This window comes from Scleropages formosus, chromosome 13 (assembly GCF_900964775.1).
Source record: "Scleropages formosus chromosome 13, fSclFor1.1, whole genome shotgun sequence".
Classification (NCBI taxonomy): domain Eukaryota; kingdom Metazoa; phylum Chordata; class Actinopteri; order Osteoglossiformes; family Osteoglossidae; genus Scleropages; species Scleropages formosus.
This window is the reverse complement of record NC_041818.1, coordinates 2,242,600-2,268,997: the sequence shown is the minus strand read 5'-3', so window position 1 is coordinate 2,268,997 and position 26,398 is coordinate 2,242,600. Positions and strand designations below refer to the sequence as shown.

General features: G+C 42.3%; 3 protein-coding genes across 3 annotated transcripts; 2 read left to right on the top strand and 1 right to left on the bottom strand.

Moving 5' to 3' along the window:
• The first annotated feature begins 493 nt into the window (after positions 1-493).
• ddx41 (DEAD (Asp-Glu-Ala-Asp) box polypeptide 41) lies at positions 494-13,162 on the top strand. Its single transcript, XM_018741855.2, has 17 exons — positions 494-643; positions 4,244-4,342; positions 5,061-5,214; positions 5,361-5,435; positions 5,552-5,612; positions 6,204-6,340; positions 6,604-6,676; positions 6,972-7,125; positions 8,437-8,573; positions 8,659-8,821; positions 9,237-9,368; positions 9,728-9,799; positions 9,888-9,984; positions 10,450-10,599; positions 10,830-10,901; positions 11,974-12,084; positions 12,311-13,162. Exons 1-17 carry the CDS (start codon positions 617-619, stop codon positions 12,445-12,447), a joined length of 1,851 nt encoding a protein of 616 aa, XP_018597371.1. The 5' UTR covers positions 494-616; the 3' UTR covers positions 12,448-13,162.
• Positions 13,163-15,053: 1,891 nt separating this feature from the next.
• On the top strand, positions 15,054-20,723 carry dok3 (docking protein 3). Its single transcript, XM_018742730.1, has 5 exons — positions 15,054-15,167; positions 15,888-16,193; positions 16,484-16,580; positions 17,765-17,934; positions 19,902-20,723. The coding sequence occupies exons 1-5, from the start codon at positions 15,111-15,113 to the stop codon at positions 20,721-20,723; spliced, it is 1,452 nt and encodes a 483-aa protein (XP_018598246.1). The 5' UTR covers positions 15,054-15,110.
• Positions 20,724-21,820: 1,097 nt separating this feature from the next.
• On the bottom strand, positions 21,821-22,832 carry atoh1b (atonal bHLH transcription factor 1b). The gene has a single exon (XM_018742843.1). The coding sequence runs from the start codon at positions 22,607-22,609 to the stop codon at positions 21,821-21,823; it is 789 nt and encodes a 262-aa protein (XP_018598359.1). The 5' UTR covers positions 22,610-22,832.
• Positions 22,833-26,398: the final 3,566 nt, after the last annotated feature.

The following is a 26,398-nucleotide window of genomic DNA, read 5'->3' as shown; positions in this document are numbered from 1 at the left end:
CTTCCCCCCACCCGACAGTTATTCAGAGGGGGCGAGCAAATGTAACACGTAGACTTAAACGATTTTAAACACGGGGGTCTGACACATGAATTTAAGGTGTTTACGCCAGTTACCATTCCGGATTTTTATTTAATGAGATTTTCCTCCACTAGTAGTAAACTTAATACGGGAATTTTGCATCGTTTGGGAAAGTGGGTGAAATTTCCTTTAGTCTTCAGGAACACAATGTCTATTCTTCCTATTCCTGCACGTTGATTAAAGGCATAACAAAAGGAGCAAAGGTCTGAAAATAAAACCTACAGATTGTAAGGCAATGATTAGTATCGATATCGCCATTTTAATTATGGCTGCGATAATGTATGAAGGGAAGACTATGGCGGGGGGGGGGGGGAAAAAAACAACCCAGCTTGAAAACGCGTTGTTTGTAATCGCTTTAAATGGAACATTTTTGGTCCTTTTCAATCACCGTACCCATGACGTAAAAATTACGCGACGTACAAACCGATGACGGTGTTTTGTTTTGTGGTGTGAAGTAGAATCGTGGGGAATATAACTAGTAAAACGCCAATAATACATTAAGGAGTAAAGTGAATTTCTGTGGAGGAGGACTAGCGCAATGGAACCGGAGATTAAACAGAGAAAGGTATGAAAAAGTAAAGGAAACCAGGTGTTTCTCGCGGTCGAATGTGTCCTGTCATGTTGTGTTTGTAGTGTGTGGGAAAACACCATCATGTGTTTTGTGACATGGCCTTTGCTTACAGTGTTGCACAGTAAATAAGTAAATAGCCCTGTTTAGTTGGACCTGATGATCGATGCCGTTTATTATCGCTTAACGATTATACAGATGAAACCATCTATCCATCTCCTCCGCTAGATGAAGCTAAACCGCATTTTGTTTGCTCCTTTGTAATATATATATATATATATATATATATGTGCTTGAACAAAAAAAATGCCACAGACGTAGTGTACCGTGCTGCTGATGCAGCCTCGCCCTTACTAATTTTTCTCAGACCATGCCATGGGCATGTACTTCAGGGGACTCTTATTATGACATAATATTATGTCACTCACTGTGTACTTAGTTTGATCAGCCTTGTGCATGCATTTTAATGTGCATGATGTATGAATAAATGTTAGGTTATTTATGGATTATATGTTTTCTAGTTTATTTTTTCCTCTGGTAGTACTTTTGTGGAAACAAACAGCAGGTACTGTAGTGCAGGGCTCTTAAACTACTGGCCTACAAGATGTTGTACAAACCAACAATTACTGTGGTTAGAACTGCTGCTTTTAGATCCAGTAGTTGCTGGTTCTTATCTCCCCTACTGCTGTAATACAGGACAGCTGGTAGCGTAGCGGTTGGAGTTGCTGCCTTTAGAACCAAAGGTTGCAGGTTTGACCTCCAGCTGTAGGACCCTCGAGCAAGGTACTTACCCTAAATTGCTCCAATAAAAGAAATTTCTGAGCTGTATAAAAAAGGGGTAAATAATTGTAACCCTAACATTGTAAGTTCTCAGCGAAATTAAATGAATAAATGTAGTACCCTTGAGCAGGGTACTTAACCTAAATTGCTACAGTGAAATGTTCCCAGCTATACTAATGGTAGCGGTCGGTAGCTTAACATTATAAATCGCTTTGGAGAAAAGTGCCAGCTAAATAAAACGTGTAAATATTGTAATGTGGGTGTGGTTTCAGGGGATTAGTTTACTCGCAGGCCCTTGTTACATTGCACCATGTCAAAGTATTCTGGCATATGGACAAAATGCTTAATCTCAACATGAAAGGCCCTGATCATGTGATTACAGTAATCTAAGACAGTGTGAAAGCATTCATCATGAAACTAAGAGGGTGGTAAATACAGCTTTCAGAAAACAACCTTTCTCACTTCCCAGCATGCAGGTCCTCGGTGATTGAATTGAACACTCCATGTAGTGGAGAAAAGTATACTGAAGTCATTGATCCGTTGTTGGAGAAGTCTGTCAAAGACCCTTTCTCTGTTCATGTGGAATGACCTACCTATTAGGACCCCTAATGACCTACAGATGGAGCTTACTGACCTTCAGCGCAACTATCAGCTAAAGGTGAAGTTCAGGGAGACCAAGCCAGGACTGAACAGTTTCTTACAGATCTGCCTGCTCCATTTTCAGAGCTCTCCAAAATTTTCACGAAGGTCATTTGATTTTTTTGGCAGCACATGTGCATGCGAGAAACTCTTTTCCACCATGAACTTTTATAAGTCAAAGCACAGATCTGGCTCAAGAGATGCTCGTCAAACCCACGTCCTCACACTACCCAGGCGCTGTGAGACAGCAGCACTACTTGCTGTGCTGCCCTATATAAATAGGCAATAAATAAATATATAATATATAAATATTGTCTTCACAAACTTGTATTTAATGCCAGTTGTTGACAGAACCCTTCTCCTCCAGAAACATTGGTGCAGTTTTGTTGTTTATCAAGTTCAAGTTGTTTTTATTGTCATTTCTCCATATAGCTTGAACACAGTGTAATGAAATATCATTTCTCCGGAGACCATGGTGCAACACACAACAGGTGTACAGGACAATAAATAAATACACAGGACAGGACGTGGATACGGACATGGGCTGTAAACTGAAGGCAGTTTGTAGTATATGGAGCGATGCTGGGTTAGCTGTTTGTGCCAGGCGAGCATTGGGAGACAGCAGGGTGTTGAGTAATCTGACTGCCTCAGGGAAGAAACTGTTGCGGAGTCTGGTGGTGGCATGGATGCTCCTGTACCTTCTGCCAGATGGCAAAAGGGCGAAGAGTCTGTGAGAGGGGTCGTCCGCAATACTGGCGGCTTTGCAGATGCAGTGGTTGTTATGAGGTGTCGATGGTGGCTAGAGAGACTCCGATGATCTTTTAAACTGTTCTCACAGTTCACCGTAGGGTCTTGTGGTCAGAGGCTGTGCCTTTACTGTACCACAGTGTGAGACAGCTGGTTAGGACACTCTCTATCATCCCTCTGTAGAAGGTAGTGAGGAGGGGACGGGGAGTTTGGCCCTCTTCAGCCTCTGTTGTAAGTGGAGGTGCTGCTGGGCTTTCTTAGCTAGGCAGGTGGTGTTGAGAGTCCAGGAGAGGTCTTGTGTCATGTGCACACCAAGAAACTTGGAGTCTTCTGAGATCAAGAGATTAGATACACACACACACTTTCTGAACCGCTTGTCCCATACAGGGTCGCGGGGAACCGGAGCCTAACCCGGCAACTCAGGGTGTAAGGCTGGAGGGGAAGGGGACACACCCAGCATGGGACGCCAGTCCGTCGCAAGGCACCCCAAGCGGGACTCGAACCCCAGACCCACCGGAGAGCAGGACCCGGTCTGACCCAGTCCAACCCACTGCGCCCCCTCTAAGAGATTAGACACAAGTTGTAAATGCTGTATCAAGCAGTCCCGCACTTCTGTTGAAGTTTGTGTCCAGCTAATGATTGAGTACTGAAACATTTTAAGAAATATAAGTTTGAAGGAAATGCATATGGAAGTAAATGAACTGGAAAATACTAGTATTTCTATGTTTGTAGCTGGTCTGTTCATAAGAAGGGGTGCAGGTGTATTTGTTGAACTGCTTGGCTGAATCATTGGCTGACTGATTCAGCACGAACCACCTAGTTTTGTTTCATGAGGAACCTGGAGTTGAACTGTTCTTCTAACATAAAGTGCCCTCCTTGTTCTCTCCTTCATTTTTGCTCTGTATTTAACAGACGTGACTGGAAATGGAAGTTGCAGTTCAATAAATACATTTAATCAAAATCAGTGTTCAGTAGCTAAGCGGTCAGCTGGAGTAAAACTCAACATCTTCCTGAGGACCTTTTCTACATTCTTTGGAACTTGCATTCATAAATAAATTGTGGATATGAACTGGAGTAATTGGGTAGTTCGGGTGCATCTTAAAAGCTGATTAATATTAATGTTTACAGAACTCTTCAAATATTTGCAGTTTTGGCAGTGAAGCAAGACCTCACAAATTATATCACAAAGGTTATTCTATTGTCATAAGACAACAGTTAAATATATTAATTTACTGTATTTATCTGTTTGGATGACAGGAAGAAAAGTATTACAATTAGTGGAAATCCAAGAATATGGGTAACAGTTGATACATCAATGCGGTTTTTTTTATTTATCTATTTTTTTTTTTTAAAAAGCCAAATTTGGTATCATATTTAGCAGTATGTTGGTTGTTGAATGCTGTACTATGATGTCATGTCACTTTTTGGCAGAGAACTTACCAAGAAGCTGAGGAGAAGTCAAATTCAGAGGGATCTGATGATGAGGACTACATTCCTTACGTTCCTGTCAAGGTGAAAAAACAGCAGCAGGTAACAATATTTTTGTTTAATTAAAAAGCTTAATCTATAATTTGTTATGTTGAGGTTTTTGATAAAATTGATTTGTTGTCTTGTAAATACGTAAATGTGTGTTTTTTTTTTTTTATTTTATTTTATTTTACTTTGTGTATAGGTTGCTGCAGTCTAATTTGTCAAGGAAATGAGAAAGCAGTTGTTTAAGGACCAAAAATATAAAATCACCAGATGTTTTTATCTGAAGTTATTTACACTGTTATGCAGTAGGCTGTATATAGTGTACACGTACACACACTCACTGAAGCCACTAGTCCCGAGCGGGGGGTCAGCGAGCTGGACCCTAACCCAGCAATACAGGGCGTAAGCTTGGAGGGGGACACACCCAGGACAGGATGCCAGTCCGTCGCAAGGGACCCGAAGCAGAACTGGAACCCCAGATCTGCCAGAGAGCAATACCTGGCCAAGCCCGCTACGCCATCGCACCCCTTATATATAATGTAGTTCAGTGTAAATATTTCAGTGTACAGCAGCCCCCCGTTCATTGAAATATTTAGGCTGAATCGCACTATATACAGCTCAGTGCTTAAAATTGTAAGTTACTTTCAATTAATTTTTTTTTGACTCACAAAAGTCTGTGGCCCTTTCTTACAATGCTGTACATCCTTAAAAGACACTTGCATTTGCATTGTTTCTAAATTGTTTGTATATAAAATATGTTATGATGAATGCTTAGCTGCAGAAGCTGTTGCGGTTGAGGGGGAAGGGGCTGGCGGAGGATGAGCAGAAGGATGGCGCTAATGAGCACAGAGATGATGAAGAGGGACTTGGCCCACGCTCCAACGTCAGCCTGCTGGATCAGCACCAGCACCTGAAGGAGAAAGCTGAGGGTATCAGTAGCAGCCTAATTTTACACCTTTATTTAACAGTGAGAAATGCATGGGTGCACTGTCTTATGCCATATGGAAAGGCTAGCATGTAAATCTAAAAAATGAAACGGACACAAATGTGCAGCTGTAGTTATATGTCCTTGCAGCTCGAAAGGAGTCTGCAAAAGAAAAACAACTGAAAGAGGAAGAGAAAATCTTGGAGAGTGTAGCAGAAGGAAGGGGTGAGTGTCAAGAAGCCTATTGCTCAGCCATCAAACTGCTTTTTTTTTGCCATGCCTTCCTCTGTGTGTATTTAGAGTGAAGTATAAGTTTATTTACTCACTTCCTCTTTTTTCAGCTTTGATGTCTGTAAAGGAAATGGCCAAAGGTATCACCTACGATGATCCAATTAAAACAAGGTGGGCATTTAAGTGTTATGATGTAATGATGTTAATGTTTTAAATACACAGATCCCTGCATACAGGTGTCATTCTTTGAAATTATCCCCACCTGTATTAAAGGAGAGGAGTCGAACCCCAGCCCATTTGAATTCCGCTGATCACTGACACACAGCAACTTCTAGGTTTGAGGCACCAGTTGTGTTTCTGTGTTCCAAAACATCTCCATGCAAGCTGTGATGCTGTTGTACAGAGTAAAATACCTGTTGTGGAATTAAAATGAGCACAGAAAGAGCAAAAAAAAGGTCACTGTACTGAATAATAAGCAAATTGTATGGAAAGGGTATACTTTTTCATAAACCATTGTAACATTGTAAGCAGGTTGGATACTTTGTGTACCCAGATTATATAAGTAATCTCCAGAGTACTTAACATTCTACAAAGTGAAAATCTGACAATAATGGCAAAAACATCACAAAACACTTTGAACAGGAACGTATGCCTTAAAAACGGCATGCATCAGTTTGGAGTGGGTACTTTTTTTAAATGTGGTCAAACAGCTTGTAAGGTTGCATTTTAGGAGCTTGCATTAAGGTGTGTTATTGCGTTCAGCTGGAGGCCTCCTCGGTACATCCTGAACATGCCCTTGGCTCGGCACGACCGCGTCCGCAAGAAGTACCACATCTTGGTAGAGGGGGATGGCATCCCTCTGCCTATTAAGAGCTTCAGGGAGATGAAGTTTCCGCAAGGTGAGAGCCTTCTTTCCCTCCTGCTATTTCCTTATGATGGATGTCAGATCTTAGCAAACACTGAGTTCGGAACAGTTTGAAAAAGTTTGCTCGTTTGTGTGTGTTTGTATTAGTTTTCTTTCAGTATTTACTCCTAGATATGTGCCATTTGTACCTTAATTTTAGCTTGTTTCCAATTTCCTTCTCTCTTAAAAATGCTTTACTTTTGTCTAAATCATAGATGAATTTGTGCCGTTAACTCATTTTCTTTCATATTTTTGCAGCAATATTGAAAGGTTTGAAGAAAAAGGGGATTGTTCACCCAACACCCATTCAAATCCAAGGAATTCCAACAGTGTAAGTTACACATTATATCTGGATTTTAAACATTGATTTGACTTGTGTTTAATTATATAACAGCTGCATATCAAAACTAACTTCAGTAGCATAACAGTCTTGTACTATACCTTTTCTATACCGCTGTATATGTTACATGAGCTCATCAGGTTCAATATGAGTTCAGAAGTACTGTAATTTCCCAAGAAATATAGAAATGTGTCTTCAGCAGCCACGCTTCTTTTCTCGTCTAAGTTCTATGTCGTATAGAATAGGATGTGTGCTATCACTGAATGCTGCTTGTGTTTATTTCTAGCTTGTCAGGTCGGGACATGATTGGAATAGCCTTCACTGGCTCAGGGAAAACACTAGTCTTCACACTACCCCTTGTCATGTTTTCCCTGGAGCAAGAGAAGAGACTGCCCTTCCTCAAGAGAGAGGGCCCCTACGGACTCATTATTTGCCCATCTGTAAGTCTTCTGCCCTCAAGGACCACTCATTCAGCTGCATACCGCATGGGACAAGTGGTCAAAATATGTATTCACTGGCTCCTCAACTGACAAATCCAGTTGGGATCAGAAGTCTATTCATAATTAAATTTGTTCGTAAATCCAGAGCCCCTATCACAACAGCGTCACAGCCAGTTACAGTTTTGTAATACTGACGTTGCTCAATTTGTGTATGGATTAGGTTCTGTAAAAGTCCCGGATGAAGCTATAATACATTGACATCTTCATTTACATTTGTTCATTAAACAGAAAACCAGTGCAAGGTTCAATAAGGTGCGGATTTATACATGCAGTTAAATTCATTTATTTTTACTCCATGGCAACTTAGAATGTTAAGATACTTAGGATCATTTACCCATTAATACAGCTGGGTAATTTCACTGGAGCAATTTTAGTACCTTGTTCAAGGGTACTACAACAGTAGGTGAGGTTCAAACCAGCAATGTTTGGGTTGAAAGGCAGGAGCTCAAACCACTACGCTGCCAGTTGCCAAAGTAGTCAGTTTGTCCAGTACCACCATTTTTTGCCTGTGCTCATTGCATGAGTAACTGCATGTAGATTAATAGGAAATACAGCAGTGATGGTGAGACACGGTGGAATGTAAATTTATGGAGCTGTCAGGAGATCAGAAGAAAAATAGGTATGAAAGTGATGGCTGTGAGACCCTTCGCGAATGCTACATTAAAAAAAAGTAACACACACACACACACATTTTCAGAACCGCTTGTCCCATACGGAGGGGGAGGGGGGACACCCAGGACGGGACGCCAGTCCGCCGCAAGGCACCCCAAGCGGGAAAAAAAGTAACATTTTTTTTTAAATTGAACTCCATTAAAATTAAGACTAATTTAAAATGACTGTAAAAAAATTCAATTCCCTGATTTTACTCCATAAAATGGACAACCTTCCTTGTACCTGTGATCACAGATAAAGAAGTCAGTAGAACCAAGGTGACCCAACACTCCTCTTCTGCTTCACTGCATTTTTACTGACAATGGCAGATGGAAGTACAAGTTTCCTGCAAGCACAGGATTTTATTAAATTGATAAGTGAAGAAAAAATAAATGACCTGGTTAAATGCATGTTTTTATCTTTGAAAATTTGTAAGTTGAATGTTCATGAGGAGGAGCCAGTGTACTAAATTTTATCTAGGGCTTTGTGTGTCAAATGGGAATGCTTTAAATTAGGAGTCCTACAGTGAGCTCCAGCGTCGAAGACTGTGTCATGCTGTGGTTCCGGAACATAAGTGAGTAACGGGCTGATTCTCTGCAGAGAGAGCTGGCAAGGCAAACCCACAGCATCATCGAGTACTACTGCAAACTGCTCGAGGAGGAGGGGGCCCCACAGCTGCGCTGCGCCCTCTGTATTGGAGGCATGTCCGTCAAGGAGCAGATGGAAGTGGTCAAGCAGTAAGTGGGCCCTGCACAAAGTGGGAGGCACAAATGCACACATCTTGAGCACACCAAGCACGCTTTTTGCCCGTGTCCCCCGCAGCGGTGTGCACATGATGGTGGCCACGCCCGGCAGGCTCATGGACCTCTTGCAGAAGAAGATGGTGAGCCTGGACATCTGCCGCTACCTGGCACTGGACGAGGCTGACAGAATGATCGATATGGGTTTTGAGGAGGACATCAGGACCATCTTCTCCTATTTTAAGGCAAGTTTTTGTCTCTTCTTTTATAGAGTAGGCCAGAAACAAAAGGAGCTAAAAATGAACAATTAACAGATTTTTCCCCCTTTTTTCTTTTTTTGCTGGAGAATTAGAATGGGTGATTTTTACTAAATTGCATGTCCCACATTCAAATATGTAATCCTAAATGTATGTTGTGCACTTTTTTCCCTTTAATAAAAATTTTAATGGTAAAAAGACTAATATACTATATTCTATTTAATACATTATCTACAAATCCCAAAGGCATGTAAACATGTTCTTTTATGAATTAAAACATGGGGGAGATAAATACAGTATGTTTAAAAATGATGTCATGTAATCTGTCATTTGCAGACAGCAAAATTCTCTGTTGCGCACTTGAAGTGTTATCTTAGTTTTTAATTGCAGTTTCTTGAAACAGGGTCAGAGACAAACCCTGCTTTTCAGTGCTACCATGCCAAAAAAGATCCAGAATTTTGCCAAAAGTGCCCTTGTGAAGCCTGTCACCATCAATGTTGGCAGAGCCGGCGCTGCGAGCTTAGATGTCATACAGGTACCACACAGCCATGGCAGATGTTCCCTGCAAGTCATAACCATAAACGTATCCACCATCGTTTTGGATACAACTGAAACCATTTATTATAATGTACAGTTTATTACCTGAAAAGGAAAGAAATTAGAAGAAATTTGTCATTAACCATTGTATTTAAATCTTGAATAAATGAATGTTCTGTTGCATTTCACTGATTGTTTATATCCTACATATGTCAAATTATTATATATTCAACCTGTGCAAGGACTTCACACGCTCTGTGTTTTGATGTATGTTTGCACCTGGTTCAGTTTTAAGTTGTGTGTATTTAAGGGATGCTGCCCTTTTGCAATGCTTTATGGGAAATATTTTACGTGTAGGAAGTGGAGTACGTTAAAGAAGAGGCTAAAATGGTCTACCTTCTGGAGTGCCTGCAGAAGACACCCCCACCAGTAAGTGTGCATGACTGTTGGATTACGCTGCCCAGGGGAAAGGCTGGGAGGGAAGCTCTGCATCTGACTCTCTGCTCATCAATCTTAGGTGTTGATTTTTGCTGAGAAGAAGGCTGACGTTGACGCTATCCACGAGTACCTGCTGCTCAAAGGCGTGGAGGCAGTGGCCATCCACGGAGGGAAAGGTACCATGCTTCACATTGGACTCTGTGTCTCCGCTCTCCCTTCACTGTTCTGGACACACTCATAGTCAGGGTTCCACTGGCCTTGGCCTTCATACAAACTCCTTCAGCTGTTCTCTCACAGCTGTGAGGAAAATGTTAATGAACCCTTGGTATTATCTGGGTGTCTGCATGAAAGGCTCCTAAAATGTTGTCTGATCTTCAACTTGGTCATAATAATAAAGAGATTCTTCTTCACCAAACGCACAGAACGCTTCACACAGCACAGTCAGGGGCATTGATGGAAGAGTGTGAGAACCTCCCGGATAATGACAGCTGGAAAAGAGGGAGCTATTCGTGCAGTAAACCGCATAATTCCAATGTGTTCAGATGAAATATGATGAACCATAGCTTTATAACTATCTTCTGGCCAATGGCTAGTGGGCATTTTTTGGCTCATTATGGAGATGCCTTCTTTGTTGCTGTCAGATCAGGAAGAAAGGACGAAAGCTATTGAAGCGTTCAAGGAAGGAAAGAAAGATGTGCTTGTGGCCACTGATGTCGCCTCCAAGGGTTTGGATTTCCCTTCCATTCAGCATGTGGTCAACTATGACATGCCAGAGGAGATTGAGAACTACGGTAAGTCACCTCTATTGCACAGTGTTTTTCCAGTTGTTTATTTCCAGCTGCTGATTGCACCCAAAACTATCGATAACTTTGTGCCATTTGAACTGCTGGACATTTCACATCAGCAGTTGTAATGGCTTTTCATTTTTGTTGTAGGTGTAATGAACCCAAAGGGTGCTCAGAGCTGTGTCATTTGTACCTCTTTAAGAAATGTGATGTTGACACGGTGTGTTCATTCTCAGTCCATAGAATTGGCCGTACTGGAAGATCAGGCAAGACTGGCATCGCCACCACCTTCATCAACAAAGGCTGCGGTAAGGTGGCATAGCACATTGTAATATGCATCAGTATCACACTGCAGTGTTTCATCTTAATTTAGTCTCCTTAGCACACTAATTGTTAAATATATATATATATATATATATATATATATATATATGCATGCATTTTTAAAGTATACTTTTTCAATCACTTGACCTGAAACTGGTGAAAATACAAAAACTGTCAAAAATAGAAACACTGAGCTGATTCTTGATTTTAAAGGTTAGGGTTAGGCTTTTCTCCAAAGTGTCGTACATCTCAGAGAATAAATTTGTGCATTGCATTAGTCTTACAACATGGAAAGTTTTATGCATCAGTTCACTGTGACTGTGAACTGGGCTGTTTCCTGCCACATTCTATTTTGAAATGATGCCCCTGTGAAATGTGAAAGAGTGTATATATCGAGTCCTAGACGGTGTGTCAATAAAACTAGACGTGGTGTAAACACTTGTTTAAAGCGTATGAGCTCCCCTACGTTGGAATGTAAGTATAGACTTTCTTCTGAGTTCAGTATTAAAATGATGGCATAGAATTGACATTGCCTTACACACTGTTTTACATGTGGCCTGTTGTGGCACATTGAGCAAAATGAGCCCCTTTCATCTGTGAATTTGTGCAAAAAAAGTCTGACAAGTTTTCCACTCATGTATGAGTTGTCATGTGATGGGTGCCATAGCCCCCAAACTGTATGAAGACTCAAGTGGGGTACAGTGATGTGCTATGAATGGTGTCTGGTGCCCCAGTTGCTGCTGTAGAATTTCAGCCTTTGTGTTTGTGTGATGCAAGAAGGTGTTTTTTTTTTTTTTTTTTTTTTTTTTTTTTTCTTCCCCCCCCTCCCCTCTTTCTCTCTCCCATCAATATCACATTATGGTACCATGAGTACTTGTCCTGTACTGGTATGCTGATTTGTTTTCAGTTCAGGGTTCCCAGTTATTCAGTTATAATGTAAATGGTCTTCTTCTTTAATGACTGAGCACTGTATTCTCTTCACCAAAGCTTCTACCACAGTCTCCCCAAGGCATTACAGTCTGACACTGTGATCAAACCTGTGGTCTGTTTCCGCAGACGAGTCTGTTCTCATGGACCTGAAGGCCTTGCTGATCGAAGCCAAGCAGAAGGTCCCACCTGTGCTACAAGTTCTCCAGACAGGAGATGAAACGATGCTGGACATCGGCGGTAAGAACATTGAGTACAACACTAACCCTACAGATTTTCTGCACTTTCATTTTACTCATATTTAAGTTTGTGGTAAAGTCCCTTGGTCTTGTGCATCAGTTTATTTTCATAACGGAAGCATTAATTTACTGAGTATTATATATACATCTGACACTGTATTAATAGCAGGTACTGAATCAAGAGTCATCTTTATTTTTTTAATCCACGTTCCCCTTTCTCTCTTTAGGGGAAAGAGGCTGTACATTCTGCGGAGGATTGGGTCATCGCATCACTGACTGTCCCAAACTGGAGGCCATGCAGACGAAGCAGGTCACTAACATCGGGCGCAAGGACTATCTGGCACACAGCTCCATGGACTTCTAAACATAAGAGTGGAAGAGCTGTGCCGCACCTAGGACACCTGAAACGGGCCGCTCAAGAATGTGTTCGTAATCCTCCTGTGGAACTTATGGTTTTGTAGTAACCGGAACCTGTTTCCATGGTTGCAGTTTTGTGTGTGTGTGTTAGAGAGAGAGTGAGAAGGTGTAACTTGTTTATGCATAATGCAATTTCTGAAATTGTCTGGACATTATTTTACAAGTGGAATTCATTTCTGACTTTTTGATATTTCAATGTGATTGATGCATGAACGTATCATAAATAAAATTTATACATAACTTAAATTTGTGATGGTAGATGTTCCAATAGATGAAAGCAAGAAACACACTTAAGGTGAGGACAACAGTATGTCTATTTTCCGTGAGGCTATTGTGCACAAAAGTGATTGTACAGTTGTACTTTTATATTCAAACTTTTGATTAAAACTTATTTCCACATGTTGACACTTTGCTTTGTCTGAACAAAGATCGTATGTTACATTTTTTTTTTGCTCCTGTTTTGAATGTTAATACCAAGACAATTTTAGTTCTAAACAAAGAGTATGTGTCTTGGTTGCTCTCGGAGTGACTGAACGCCAATCTGTGCTAACGTTTCCTGACAACACACTCTAGGGGCACTGTGCAGTTGGATTTGGGTTCAATCTCAGTTCCCTCTACTCTCTCTGAAGTTTCTTCCAGGTGCTCTTGTTTCCTTGTACAATCCAAAGACACATTTCAAGTGAACTGCTGACTAAATAGTCCATCCTGTGTGTGTTACACTGCTCTGCTGTACAGATTTGTGAATGACTGTAGGGAGTTTAGTGTCGCGTAATCGAGTATTCACTTTGGATGCAAGTGTCAGCTAAAAAGCAGGTAATAATCATTGTATGTCACTTTGGAGAAATGAAAGAATGTCAGTGTGGGTAATAAACCTGCTGTGTGCAAGTCGAGTCCGTCCTGCATCCTTTGGCCAGTCACAGACCTTATAAATATAAGGAGCAGTAAATACACTGACTATGTCAAGTGTAATGTATTACAAAGCTGACTTGGTGGAAGAGAGAAAGGGAAGTTTTTTAAAATGTACCAGTGTGTGGAAAGTCCCGCGGAAGGGACGGTGTGTGGGTGTGTGTGGGTGATGCGAAGCTGCTGCACCATCCTGGTGTCCATCTGGAGGTGAAATGAAGGGTGTATTTAATTCCGTGTGTAAATAAAAGCATTCTGTTAGAACCATTCGTTTACAGATGATTCATCGTAACATTTTTTACACCTGGTGTGTGTGTGTGTGTGTGTGTGTGTGTGTATAAATCCGCAGCTGTTAAGAGAGGCCTGCAGTTTAGAGTTACCATTGCCTGGATTAATTACGCCAGAGGACCGTTGAAAGCTATTATTTAACCTCTAATTATGGTTCATTTCCTCTGGGGTTGCGCTGATTTTCATTATTTTAATCAGTAATTGATTATTTTTCACTGCTTTTGAGCCTTTTGGATTTATTCAGCAGTTCTCTGAATTAACCCTAGTGTTGTGTTCCCATCCAAAATTGTGTGGCCCATTATAACAGTTTTTACAGCAATTATAAAACAAAGATGGTCACCTAATGTGTCATATGTTGTAAGCATATTCATTGCTGGTCATTGTCACATGTTCTACACTTCTTTTGGGAGTTCATGGTCTGCAGCACTCATCATCGTACTCCTTACCGTTTTTTATTCTCACCCATTCATTTCTTATGGCTACCCTGATCTGACCAGATACATGTAAAATTCATGTAAAAACATACAGTTTTGTGAAACCTGTGACCATTAATGTTGTGTTCAAATACCTGGTGTGAAAACTACGTTTGTAACTCTGACATGCTTTGTCACCTATTCACATCTTACAGCCACCCAGATATGAGCACACACACCACAGATGCAAAAAACTTGAATAAAATGCATGAAACTGGTGATCATTAACATTATGTATTCTGATACCTGGTGTGGAGGATGTCATGCAGCTATGTGGGAACAGCTGCTGCCTTTTGACCCAAAAGACACAGGTTCAAGTCTCACCTCCAACTGTAATACCCTTGAGTAAGGTACTTACCCTCAATTGCTCCAGTAAAATTTCCCTGCTGTATAAATTCAAGTTTATTGTCATATGTACAGTAAACAGGCTGTTACACCATACAATGAAATTCTTACTTTGTGAATCCTCCCAGCAGCTTATGATATAAATTATAAAGACATAAGGAAAAAAGACACAAGACATAAATTACAAAATAAAATAACCATTAGTGCAAATGGGTAAACAATTGTAAGTTGCTTTGGAAAAAAGCATCAGATAAATGTATGGCAGTTAGATAGAAGAAACCACATTTAGGGTGTATATAAAAGTTGTAAATGGGTCAGGTTTGGCTGGAACACAATCTGAGGGTTAACCTGACCTGCTACCACAAAGAGCTTCACTGCGAAGGCTTTGCTCACACACGGTGGGTTGGCCACATCACTCTTGGAAGAGGGTGGCCTGCATGTGCTGCGCCATACAGATTCCACCCCAAGTTCATGTCACATGACAGAGTTAAGAAGCAGAAACCACAACTGCTGAAACTCTTCTCTGATGAAACTTCTTGGCGACAGAAGCAGCTGCGGCATCGAGGCAAGCGGGCTTCGTGCCTCCTGAACGCACAGAGCCATGGAAGTCCCAGCCAAGGAGGGCATTGTCTATCTGCAGGGCATAAAGTTCGGAAAGGTGACTCCTTATATGTCTTGTAGCTGTTGCTCTTATCTTTCTACATCTTGGCAATTTCTTCGGTATCAAAAGTACTCTGCAAAATATTGCTAGTAAAAACAAGGTAATTGTATCATATTTGTAAATTAGTAGCAGCTATCACATTGCACCACTTTGGATACTATGGCGAGGTTCATTTGAGAAAGATCTAGTGAAATAAGTAGTTAATTGAGAAATGTGATCAAATGCATAAACAAACCGTACAGTTTAAACGAAATAGTAGTCTGCAAAACTGAAAAGTCGATCAAGTGCTTGTGTTATATTTTTTTTCTAAATATCAAGTTAACCACAGCTTTAGTAGCTTTATTAGAGTGGGGTTGCGGCAAGCCGGAGAATACCTGGCAACACATTTTTAAATTTCACTTAAAAATTTACACGAAGCACATGTGACAGACAGATTCTTAGCTGGAACTCTCATCTCTAGGCGTATGCAAGCAAATGGTCAGTTGAGATCATTCAGAAGCTACAACACCATCGAAACAGCAGCTGCGGAAACAAATTTATCACGATCGTAATTTGCAACCTTGATTACAAATGCGTAGCTTGTAGTTCTCCTTTTGTTCAGATAGTACTTTCCTGTTTAAACTAACACAATCGAAGTTGAGGCAGCCAACTTGTCGGCCCCGGACTCTAAGTGGCCCTCATTAGACGCTGCCCTGTCCCATCCGTTGCTCCTTGCAGAAGAACTGGAAGAGAATCTGGGCCATGCTGTTCCAAGCGAGCTCCTCGGGCATTGGCCGAATGGAGCTGTGCAGCGTGCGGGACGGCGGAGCGGGCCTCAGCGCGGCAGCCCTTCGGCAAGGCCTCAGGAGGACCGACAGGACGGTGATCCGCCTGGCCGACTGTCTCAGCGTGAGCGCCGCCCCCGAGGAGAGCTGCCCCCCTGACTGCACCGCCTTCTACCTGAACACGACGCAGCGCACCTACATGCTGGCCGCCGAGCCCTCGCACGACTGGGTGTCCAAACTCTGCCAGCTGGCGTTCCAGGTGTGCCGAGCAGCTTGAGCAACACAAAACGTTCACAGTGATGTCAGCAACACGCTAACACGCACTCACACTCCAAAGTGTATGAGGGGCTGGGCACCTTTCTCACTTGTACGTTCTGTCGCCCGCCTGCGGCACGTTCCCAGAATGGAGCACCGTGGCGGTGTGGCCGCACACCTCCTCACACTCTCGCTCCCACACCACACCATAGAAACATAGAGAGGGAGACGTTAGATGGTGCTTCGTGCGAGCGTGCTGTCGTGCTGACCCCACTGTCCTGTCCACGCTCGCAGAAGAGCGACGGGTACGAGAGCTGGCCGGCTGGCAGGAGGAGCGAGGATGTGCCCATGCCCATGGCCGAGAACGAGCTGTACTCCTCGCTGGCAGCAGGTACCTGTACATGTGACACCGCAGCAGTGTGAGTGTGAGTGTGTGTGTGCACGCTAGGGCCTCGTTGTGTAAACCTCTTTTGTAACCGATACGTGTCTGAAGATATTCCCAGTAGCTCTTGTGCAACATGCCCAAAACAAACGTCATGGTGATAAACTGTTTCTATACACTTTTCTGCCCGCTGTCTCCTTCTGAACTGGTTTTCTCGCAGCACCGTGAAACCTGCTTTACTAACATCATACTTGGCAGCAAGCGCACTGCAGCAGCATTTTCACGAACTTTCTGCGCAGATCAGCAAGGGCCTTAAAATAGCTGAGCTCTCGGAGGCCCCGAGGTTGTAGCTTTGCAGCAAACACACCCTACACAGTATGTGAGCGACGAAAAACTTCCTCCTGCAAACTCACTTAAACCTGTTTACTTTTTAACGTTTCAACTCACACTCACTTTGAGTAAACAACAAACTCTTCAACAAATCAAACAACAAACAGTAACCTTGCTACTTCTAATGATAAAAATAATAACAATAACAGCAAACGACAATTTGTGTAAAACTTCTGGCAACCACATTAAATTTTTAAAAATAAAAAGTAAACAACAAGCACAAATGACTACATTGCAACCTCTAGTATTTTTAGTTTTATTTTTCAGACAACAAGAATTATTTTTACATTTACATTTACATGTGTTTGTTTAGCAGACGCTTTTCTCCAAAGCGATGTACATCTCAGAAGACATTACAATGAGTTCATAACATCAACAGAAGGAAGTTATAGTTATATAGTTATAGTTTTTACGATTATGATTCAAAAAGACACAACAAAATGCAAAAGATGGTCTTAAGAATAGATTTAACTGTGCACTTATTCCATAAATATTTAGCATATACCCCTGTTGAAAGAAAGTAGCTTCAGCTGATAAGGCAGTGGTTCAAGCACCTGCCTTTGCACCGGAAGGTCACAGGTTTGAATCCTAGCTGTTAACATTAACACAATTGCCCACACATTCTGCATCTAAGTGTCTCTTTGCTTATGTAATGTACAAATTGTATTTTCTCTGAGATGTACGCTGCTTTGGAGAAAAGCCTCTGCTGAATGAATACATGAACACGTAAACGTTACATTGATAAGGATTCTATTTTGACAAAAAGATGAAGTGCTGGTGAGCCCGCTGTGTTTCTTCTTCAGCCGAGTACACAGTGACAGTACACAGGACGGAGGCTGCGATTCGCTGCAACCTCACAGGATGCTACTTACTGTCGCTGGGCCAAGGAGCCATGTCCCTGCTGGACCCTCTGACAGGGCAGACCATCTACTGCTGGCCGTACCACTTCCTGCGGCGCTTTGGCCAGGACAAGGTAACTGTAAAGAGCTACTGAGATACACACAGTTAATGTACCCTTAACCCTCGGGCTGTGTAGGAGACAACTCATCTACAACTGGGAGGCCCATTGTAACTCTTTATAAAGCAATTATTAAACATAGATGGTCCCATATTGCTGTGTTACACCGTTCATCCACCTTTTCATCTGTATATTACATATCATGTTTAAGTTTATTTACCTTTTATCCAACTTCATTGCTAGTCACTGTCACAAGTCGTACACTTCTTTTTGGAAGTCATGGTCTGTAGAGCTCATCTACCTGAAATGATACCCCTCTGTCTGTTTTTGTGTGTGTGTGTGTGTGTGTGTGTGTATGTGAGCGAGCTCCTTTTCACCCATTCATTTACTACGGCAGTCCAGACATGATCAGACACGTAAAATTCATGCACAAAAATATAGAATTCTGTGGAACTGGAGATCATTAATGTTACATGCTCAGATGCCTAATGTGGAAAAGACCACATTTATGATAAATTCGTGACAGCTGGTAGTGTACTGGTTAACGCTACTGCCTTAGGACCCAAATGTCACAGCTTCAGTTCCTCTTTCCAGCTGTAGTACCCTTCAGCAAGGTACTTACCCAGCTGTATAAATAGGTAAATAACTGTAAATACCTCAACATTGTAAGTTGCTTTGGAGAAAAGCATCAGATAAATGTACAGGCAGTCCCCAGGTTACAAATGTCCGACTTACGTACAACCCGTAGTTATGAACCACTCTTGTAAAAAAAAAAAAAAAAAAAAAAAAAAAAAAAAAATTGTAGCTAGGAAGGTGATTAGGAATTGTTATTTGGATAAAGTTTTATGGAGCTACTCGTGTGATGAACATTGGATCATATGATGGAAAGAAACTAACTGTACTTTAGAATCACACGTCTGCATCTAAGTGTTTGTTCTGTAATGTACACATTGTATTTCCTATGAGATCTATGTCACTTTGGAGAAAAGTGTCTGCTAAATGAATACATGTAAATGTACAAGTAGATGCAAAGCCTATTACATTAAAAATTTGAATTGCATACAACTATTCGCAATGACAAACGGGTGCTTGCAACGTGCATCAAAACATTGCAGGTCTACAACGGTTCGTCAGCTCGTGGGAGCATGAGTCTGAAGTAGGACAAAGACTTCCTTCTTCTCAGTCAGACCACGTTGCTGTTAATAGTGTCTTGTGTGTTACTGTATTTCGCTTTAATTTTTTTTTTTTTTGTTTTTACCCTCATAACCATGGCACCAAAGTGTAAATCTGATGCAAGAAATGATGATGTATCAAAGAAAAGGGAAATGATTATGACTGAAATAATAAAGCGATCGGAAAAAAGTGAAATGCCAACAAATGCTGGAAAAGCGAACATTAAAGTTTCTTTAATGTTTTCTATACCTACACACACACACACACACACACACACACACACACACACACACACACATTCCCTCTGTCCCCCTCCTCCTCTCTCTCTCTATTATAAATACTGTAGTAACATTTATTATTATCTCTTTGTATGTCTCTATTATAGTGTAGTTACATTTTTTATTGTTATCATCATTATCATTACATTGTATCATTATTACTGTATTGTTATATTAAAGATGTTTCAGCGTATCCAGAAGTGTTTCTTTAATGTTTTCTATGCATAGAAAGGTACACAATGTATTATCTACTAAGGCAAACATTTGACAAACTGACGTTAGATACCCACCATACCTAACTGTTCCAACTTGCGTACAAATCCAACTTAAAGACAAACTTAGGAACAGAACTCATTCGTAATCCAGGGACTGCCTGTAAATATTACTCCATGCATCAGATGCAGATGTTGTATATTCCACTGGTTATTTTTTCTATATGTAAAAAACAGTATGAAGTGAGGAACTTGCTGGGACAGTATCCTGCTATATGACATTAAGGCATCGTGTTTTATGCCTTGGCTGTTATCACAGGACGGAGTAACTATCGAGGCTGGCCGGCGCTGCGAGTCAGGGGAGGGTCACTTTACCTTTCTGTCCAAGAATGGCATGCAGATCTACAGGGCAATTGAAGACGCCATAGCCAAACAGCGCAACTCCACTTTTGAACCAAGGGACACGTCAAAGTACTCTACAGGAAATAGGAGGAGAGACCTACTGGATGGCCTGTCCAGCTGTCCAGACACAACCATTCCAGTGGTGCTGCCCAGGAGCATCTTCCCTTCTGATGTCAGCGGCAAGCTGCCACTGCAGCAAGTGAACCATCCCCATGCGGAACCCGAGGACATGCTGTACTCCACTCTACAAGTACCTTTTGTGGAAAAACAACAACCTGGATCCCAAAGGATGCAATGGAGCCCCCCAGTAACCCACCGGAGGAAGAGCAGGCCACAATGGGAGGAAGAGGAATATGGATGTGAGCTGGAGGATGAGGAGACACTTCACTCCCTCGAGAGCATTTGTCTGGATGACCTGAAGGATGATGTCTGTGAAGAAAAGTCTCCTCTATATTACAACTGCAAGGAGTGGATAGGTGAGAAAGAAGTCGTCCAGCAGGACTGTGATGCTGTAAAAGACATGTGTTCCATAGTAATCCCAAAAGCAGAGCAGGAGCAGCTGAGGGACAGCCGAGGCCTGCTGAGCCACACACCTCCTGATACGAGGAGCACTGAGATGCCTGCTGACTTCAAGCAGAAGCTCTCCAACATCCTGTTCAAGGACCTGGCCAAGGTCCAGCCTCAGCTGGCCATCAGGAACAGTGAGGCAGCAAAGACAGCATACGACCAAGACAACTGAAACACACAGAAAGAACTGTTCACTAATTTCTTGAGGATCATAGCAGTGAGGTTTCTTGGGTTTCTTTTCAAACATATAGAAAAATTAAGGTTTTTTTTTTTTTTTTTTTTAAATTTTCTACGTGTGGACACAACACTGAAACACACAAAAATCTGAACCTATTTAATGTTCATGTTCTGCTTTATCTGAAAACAGATAAATATAAAAATATTTAGAATTTTATTGATTTGATCAGTTTTATAAAACGCTCATAGCTGGACATAACCGTAATTAGGAGTGGTTTTCATACATTTCCATTAACTGTATTTGGAACAATATTCGCTTCAATAATTTAGCTTCTTTGTAATATTCTTTTTAGATTTGTTAATATAAATTCATATTGCGGGTGTTCCATAAGCACAAAAACAGGCACAAGAGCACACATCAAATGTAGAAACCTTTTATTATTTAATGGGTATCTTGAGTAACATTGCTATTTCTTAAAGATACGATAAAAGACATAAAAATGTAATTAAAGACATAATAAATAGCAACACTGTATATAATGTTGCAAACAATCTCGACTGGTAGAAACAAAGCATGGTCTAAAAACAAAACCCTCCAGTTAGAATTATTTCTAAATAAAGTGCAACTAAGAGACCTGTTTGTAATTCCCTACACAGTTTTAAAAGGAAGATAAATTATCACTTGAACATATAAAGCATACCAGGGGAACAAAAAGAAACTGGTTCATATTACGCTTTTATCCTAGAAGAACTTACATATTTACACATTAGATAAATAACACACTGTGGATCACTTGTCTCAACAGTGCATTTAAATTATTCTTCCCAGCTAATAAAATGCAGCTCAACAGTTATTTGGTCAGCATGACATATTAAACTATTACACTATAATTTCTATCACATCTACTTCAGCACAAAAGAGTTTTGCGCATGTGGTAAGTCCTAATAGTTTCAGTTAGTTTGCGCATTTCAGAGCCACTCTCCTGTTAAAGTCTAGTCCACGAAAAGATCTAAAGAGTTCACTGATTTCCACCTTTAATTACTTTCCACTGCTAGTCCACTGGACATTGATGTCCAGTGTTAACTGATGTCTCAGCGCCTCTCTGTGTGACCATCCTCACAGTCACTGAAATGTGAAGACTCTCCATCGCTTCCATTAGAAGAGGTCACCTTCTTGGTGCCCATTCCCAAGTCGGATTTCGGGGTTGACAGTATGATCACGTGTCCAACTGAGGCGCTCTCATCTGGAGGCTGGCCAAACATCCTGTCCGGAGTGTGTGAGTCCAGCACATGGCCAGTGCTGTTGCTCAGCATACTTCCTGGTAAACAGGACTGCAGATCAGCCATGTTCGTCTGGGTCCCGAGGATGCCGTCCACTGCCCTCCCGTGCTCCTGTTGGCCAACACCTTCGAGAAGCTCCGACAGCTCTGTGATATATATTTGAGCCATCTGAAGAGTGTCATACTTGGACAGCTTTTTCTCGTTGTCTAGGGAGGGTATGACACTCCTGAGCCTGTCAAAGGCTCGGTTCAAGCCATGCATCCTCCTCCTCTCCCTCGCGTTTGCTGCCACACGCCTGTGCTTCTGGGGACCCAGGTTTTGCTTGTTGATGTCCATCTTGAGTTTGTCAATATCCTTGTCAGTCACAGCAGTGCTGCTTGATAATTTGTTCTTTGATATGAAATGTTCCAGTTGCACTTCCACAGGCCCACGTGGCATGGGGCCTCCAGCTGATGGACACATGTGAAGCTCAGGGTCCAGCCAACTCCGGGGGTCGGTTCCTGCTAGTCTGTATACTTCGGTGAAGGGACATCTGTCTGTCTGACAGTCGTGGACACTCCCGTCCGTCCATCTCAAAAGAGAGTTTCTTTCAGATGCCATGTTCACTGGCAAAAGTACTTAACATGAAAGATGACAAGTCAAATGTGTGGCTCAGTTCTTCACCAAGGCAGCAGCTTCAACAAAACATGGTTTCAGAATAGCTCACAGAAGAATACCTGGAGCAGCTCCACACCTCACCTGCCTCCTGCCCTCTAACTTTAGCCCTGACTATTGACTAGCTTTTAGGGCAATTTATCGCTGTCCCCGCCCACTCGCTCTAGCCCCGCCCACTGAAATAACACACCCGTTTCGCGCCGAGGGCCAGCCCCCAGCAACACACACACGCTCTTGCAGGACAGAGAATTATTTGCGGAAAATATCGCTTAATTCAAAGCAGATCTGTTGAGCTTTATTGTTTGTTCCATAAAGAGGTAAAAACTGCGGACACCGGTGAACACGAGGAGAAGCCATCAGAAGAACGTTAAAATGTGTGTGTAATATTTGTTAGTATTTTTCCTCCGTTCTATAGTCATGATTGTGAACCACTAATTTTTTCCATTTAATTTTTACATGCATACATTTAGAACCACTAATAATTTCTGTTTTAATCTTTAAATGTTACAATTCATATTTTTGTGCAGTGCCAAAAACTCATTTTCAAGAATTATTGCTGTATAACGTTTTATTTAAGATACTGTATTATGGTGCACGACGTGCTGGACTTTCATTAAAAAAAGGGAAGGAAAATAAGAGCAATGATGACGACTGCATGCAGTGACACGAAAAGGAAGAAATATATATTTAAAGTACAGTGGAAAATGTAATTAAAAAACTAATTTACCGTCTTATCGGGTGACAACTTCCACGATATGACCCAACGTTATTGAGTAAATTCAGTAAACCGTGATACTGTGTGCAGTAGTGCACTATGGAGGAATGCATTGACTGGTGGGGATGGTAACCCTGGCCTGAGACACCGGCTCTGTGTGAGTCTGTGTGAGTCTGTGTGTGTGTGTGTGTGTCACACCTTGGACAAACGGACGCACAGAGGCAGTGTGTCCGGTGCGGAGCAAAGCGCATATTCACTGAAAGTGTGTGTGTGTGTGTGTGTGTGTGTGTGTGTGTGTGTGTGTGTGTAGATAAGCAACGAACTTGGCAAGAAAAAAAGCCTCCAGTGATGATTGTCATAGCAGCTGGATATGTCCTAAACTGTGCTCAAATAAACTGTAAAAGGGCGTTATTGGCGGCGGCTGTAAAATGAACAGGTGGGAGTCGCGCGCGGGACGCACCTGTCGCCGGGGAGGACCCGGATCATCTCACCTGATCATAACTTAAGTTCTCCTGGGGGAAAGCCTGGATCGCGAGCACTATAGTTAGTGACCACTGCAAGTGAAACGGTAGCTGAAAAAGCGACAGAGTCAAAATCAGAAATTATTAATTATCCACATGATAGGCCTGGAGCAGAAAGAAGGTGACGGTGAGAAGCTGGGAGCCGAGCCGAGCGGAGCGGAGGGCGCCCGCCCCCGAGTCTCCCGCGCGGTCAGGGGGCCCCGCGCGCGCGCGCCTCCCATCTGCTGTCCCGCCGCCTCCCCGACTTTCCCAATATTTACTGCCCTGACCTGCAGCAACAAAAAGTCCATCACTCCTGACAGTTCAGTTAACGCACATTCCCTGTAGCCGCTACAACACGGCGGGGATACACCGCTCAGCTCTCGGAAAGCCGGGCAATTTGGACCTTTGTACCACAAAGGATGGAGTAAAGGAATAGTCGAACTCGGAATGAAGACACCAAATGTGCCCTGTCGGGTCATCGCTTTCAACAATAATATCAAAAGAAAAAAAAACGCCTCGATTATTTCTAAAGCGAGTAAATGGTAAACATGCGGAAAAGGGAACTTATTTAACCGTTATCAAATTCGGTGCACGTGGGAACCCGAGGCGCGCGGGAACCTGGAGATAATAAGGAAGTCGACAAGCGGCGCGCGCGCTCGAGGCCAGTTTCCCACTGCCCGCTTCCACGCGTGGAAATGAGAACGACACTTGTTCATTGTTTTAATCTAATTGAAAGGTGCAGTGCGGCTGGAGTTGCTCTTTAAAGAAGTGTATCCCGGAATGGTATTTTGTACATTTCGGCATGATCTCAAATAATGAGGTGGGGTGGCAGGGGGGTGCGAGGACAGGCGGTGGACGTGGAGCAAATCTCCGTGACCTGAGAGTTAATGAGCCTTGTGGCGCTTCAATAAACTGGCACGCTCTCCAACCTGGGGTGTCCATTCATTTCTCCATGAATATTTCATAGGCAGATCCCCCCTCCCGACGTGTCCGCGACAGCCTGTAGCCCTGCCGACCTGAGGAGCGGGGTTCCGGGCTGCATCTCCCATCTGCTGTGGGCTGTGAGCGGGGAGTGGCGCTGGACACCGCGGGAGGTGTCAGGGACATTACTGGGGTCACTTCATGTCCCACGTGGCCTCAGCGCTCGTCACGCGCGCCACTCATTTATGTGCATTTACAACTTGCTCGGCGGGTGCGGACGTCATTGTTCAATTGTGACCCGTCCACCAGCGGAGGGGCTAATAATAAACTACGCTTACTCATCATAATAAATAAAAGATATTAATAATAAGAAAGGCTTCTTAGAAACACAAACAGCAACACAACTGTATGACATATCATCATCATGAGCATTAGGCTATTTATTGCTTAATTTCCCATAAGAAAAGCTTATTATCATTACTATTAGTTTTTCAGTATTCCTTCGTGTGCACTGCAGTAGTTTGTTACACCACTTAAACTGTACCTCTAGGTCTTCATTATTTTCCTTTATTATATTTTATTGTTAAAAACTCCAAGTTGTAGTTTGCGTTTTTTCTACTGCAGGCTATTTAGTAGAACAGATAAAGAGTCTACCATGACAATGACTATTAATCCAGCACCTCTGGCAAATCTGGGTTTTTCTTCTCAGTCCACATTAACGGGGAGCTCAATGCCCTTTGGCACCGAACGCGCGCTTCTTCAAGCACCTTGTTTAGCGTCATTAAAGACGTGAAGTCTCTGGGCTTTCACTTCTTTTCACAATGGACAATGCGGCAGGCACATCAAAAAAAAAAAACCAAAAAAAAAAACCAAAAAAACCGAAGACCATGGAGAGAAAGGCTGCCCCTTGATGTGCGGGGATGTATACTGTAATTATGCCAGTTTACCTGCGGCCACGGAAGTCATCTTTCATCCAGGTGAGGCCGAACCGAAGCGCTCATTCTCCTCCTCGGGAAGCGCTTTTCCACCTGCCAAAGAGCGCTAATTAAACTAAGCAGCCACAACTGCACCATTTCTAACGAGCTATTATTAACTGTAAATTACGAGCTCAATTTGCTCCGTCAAATTACTCTATTGTCAAAATGATGTCGAATAATTTCAATATAATATCTATTATTCACAGCCGCTGTGGTGTTTTACACCAAGAACGAATCCTTGAGAGTTTTGTAAAAGAAAGGTTCCTGCCGGCCTGTACGGTGTAAGTTGACAAAGGATAATTGTCATTGGTTAGTTCCTAAAAGAAGCGGGAACCGTTATTGGCGGCACTGTATATAACGGGGGTGTTTTCGAAAAAAAAAAAAAAAAAAAAAACGGAGATGAGGTTCCGCGGTGTGAAGTGAGTTTGTGACGCGAGCTACTGTTCTTAATAAACTCTTTGTTTGCACACTTCAAGTGTTCCAGTGCTTTGTTTCAGGGAAACCTCCAAAGAACGGTGTACCTTCCTTTTCGGACACCACAGCCTCTAATGCGAGCCTTAAGGGAGGGAGTCTAAAAGAAATTAGGAATTCTGAATGAAGTATGTCAGTATTTCATCAT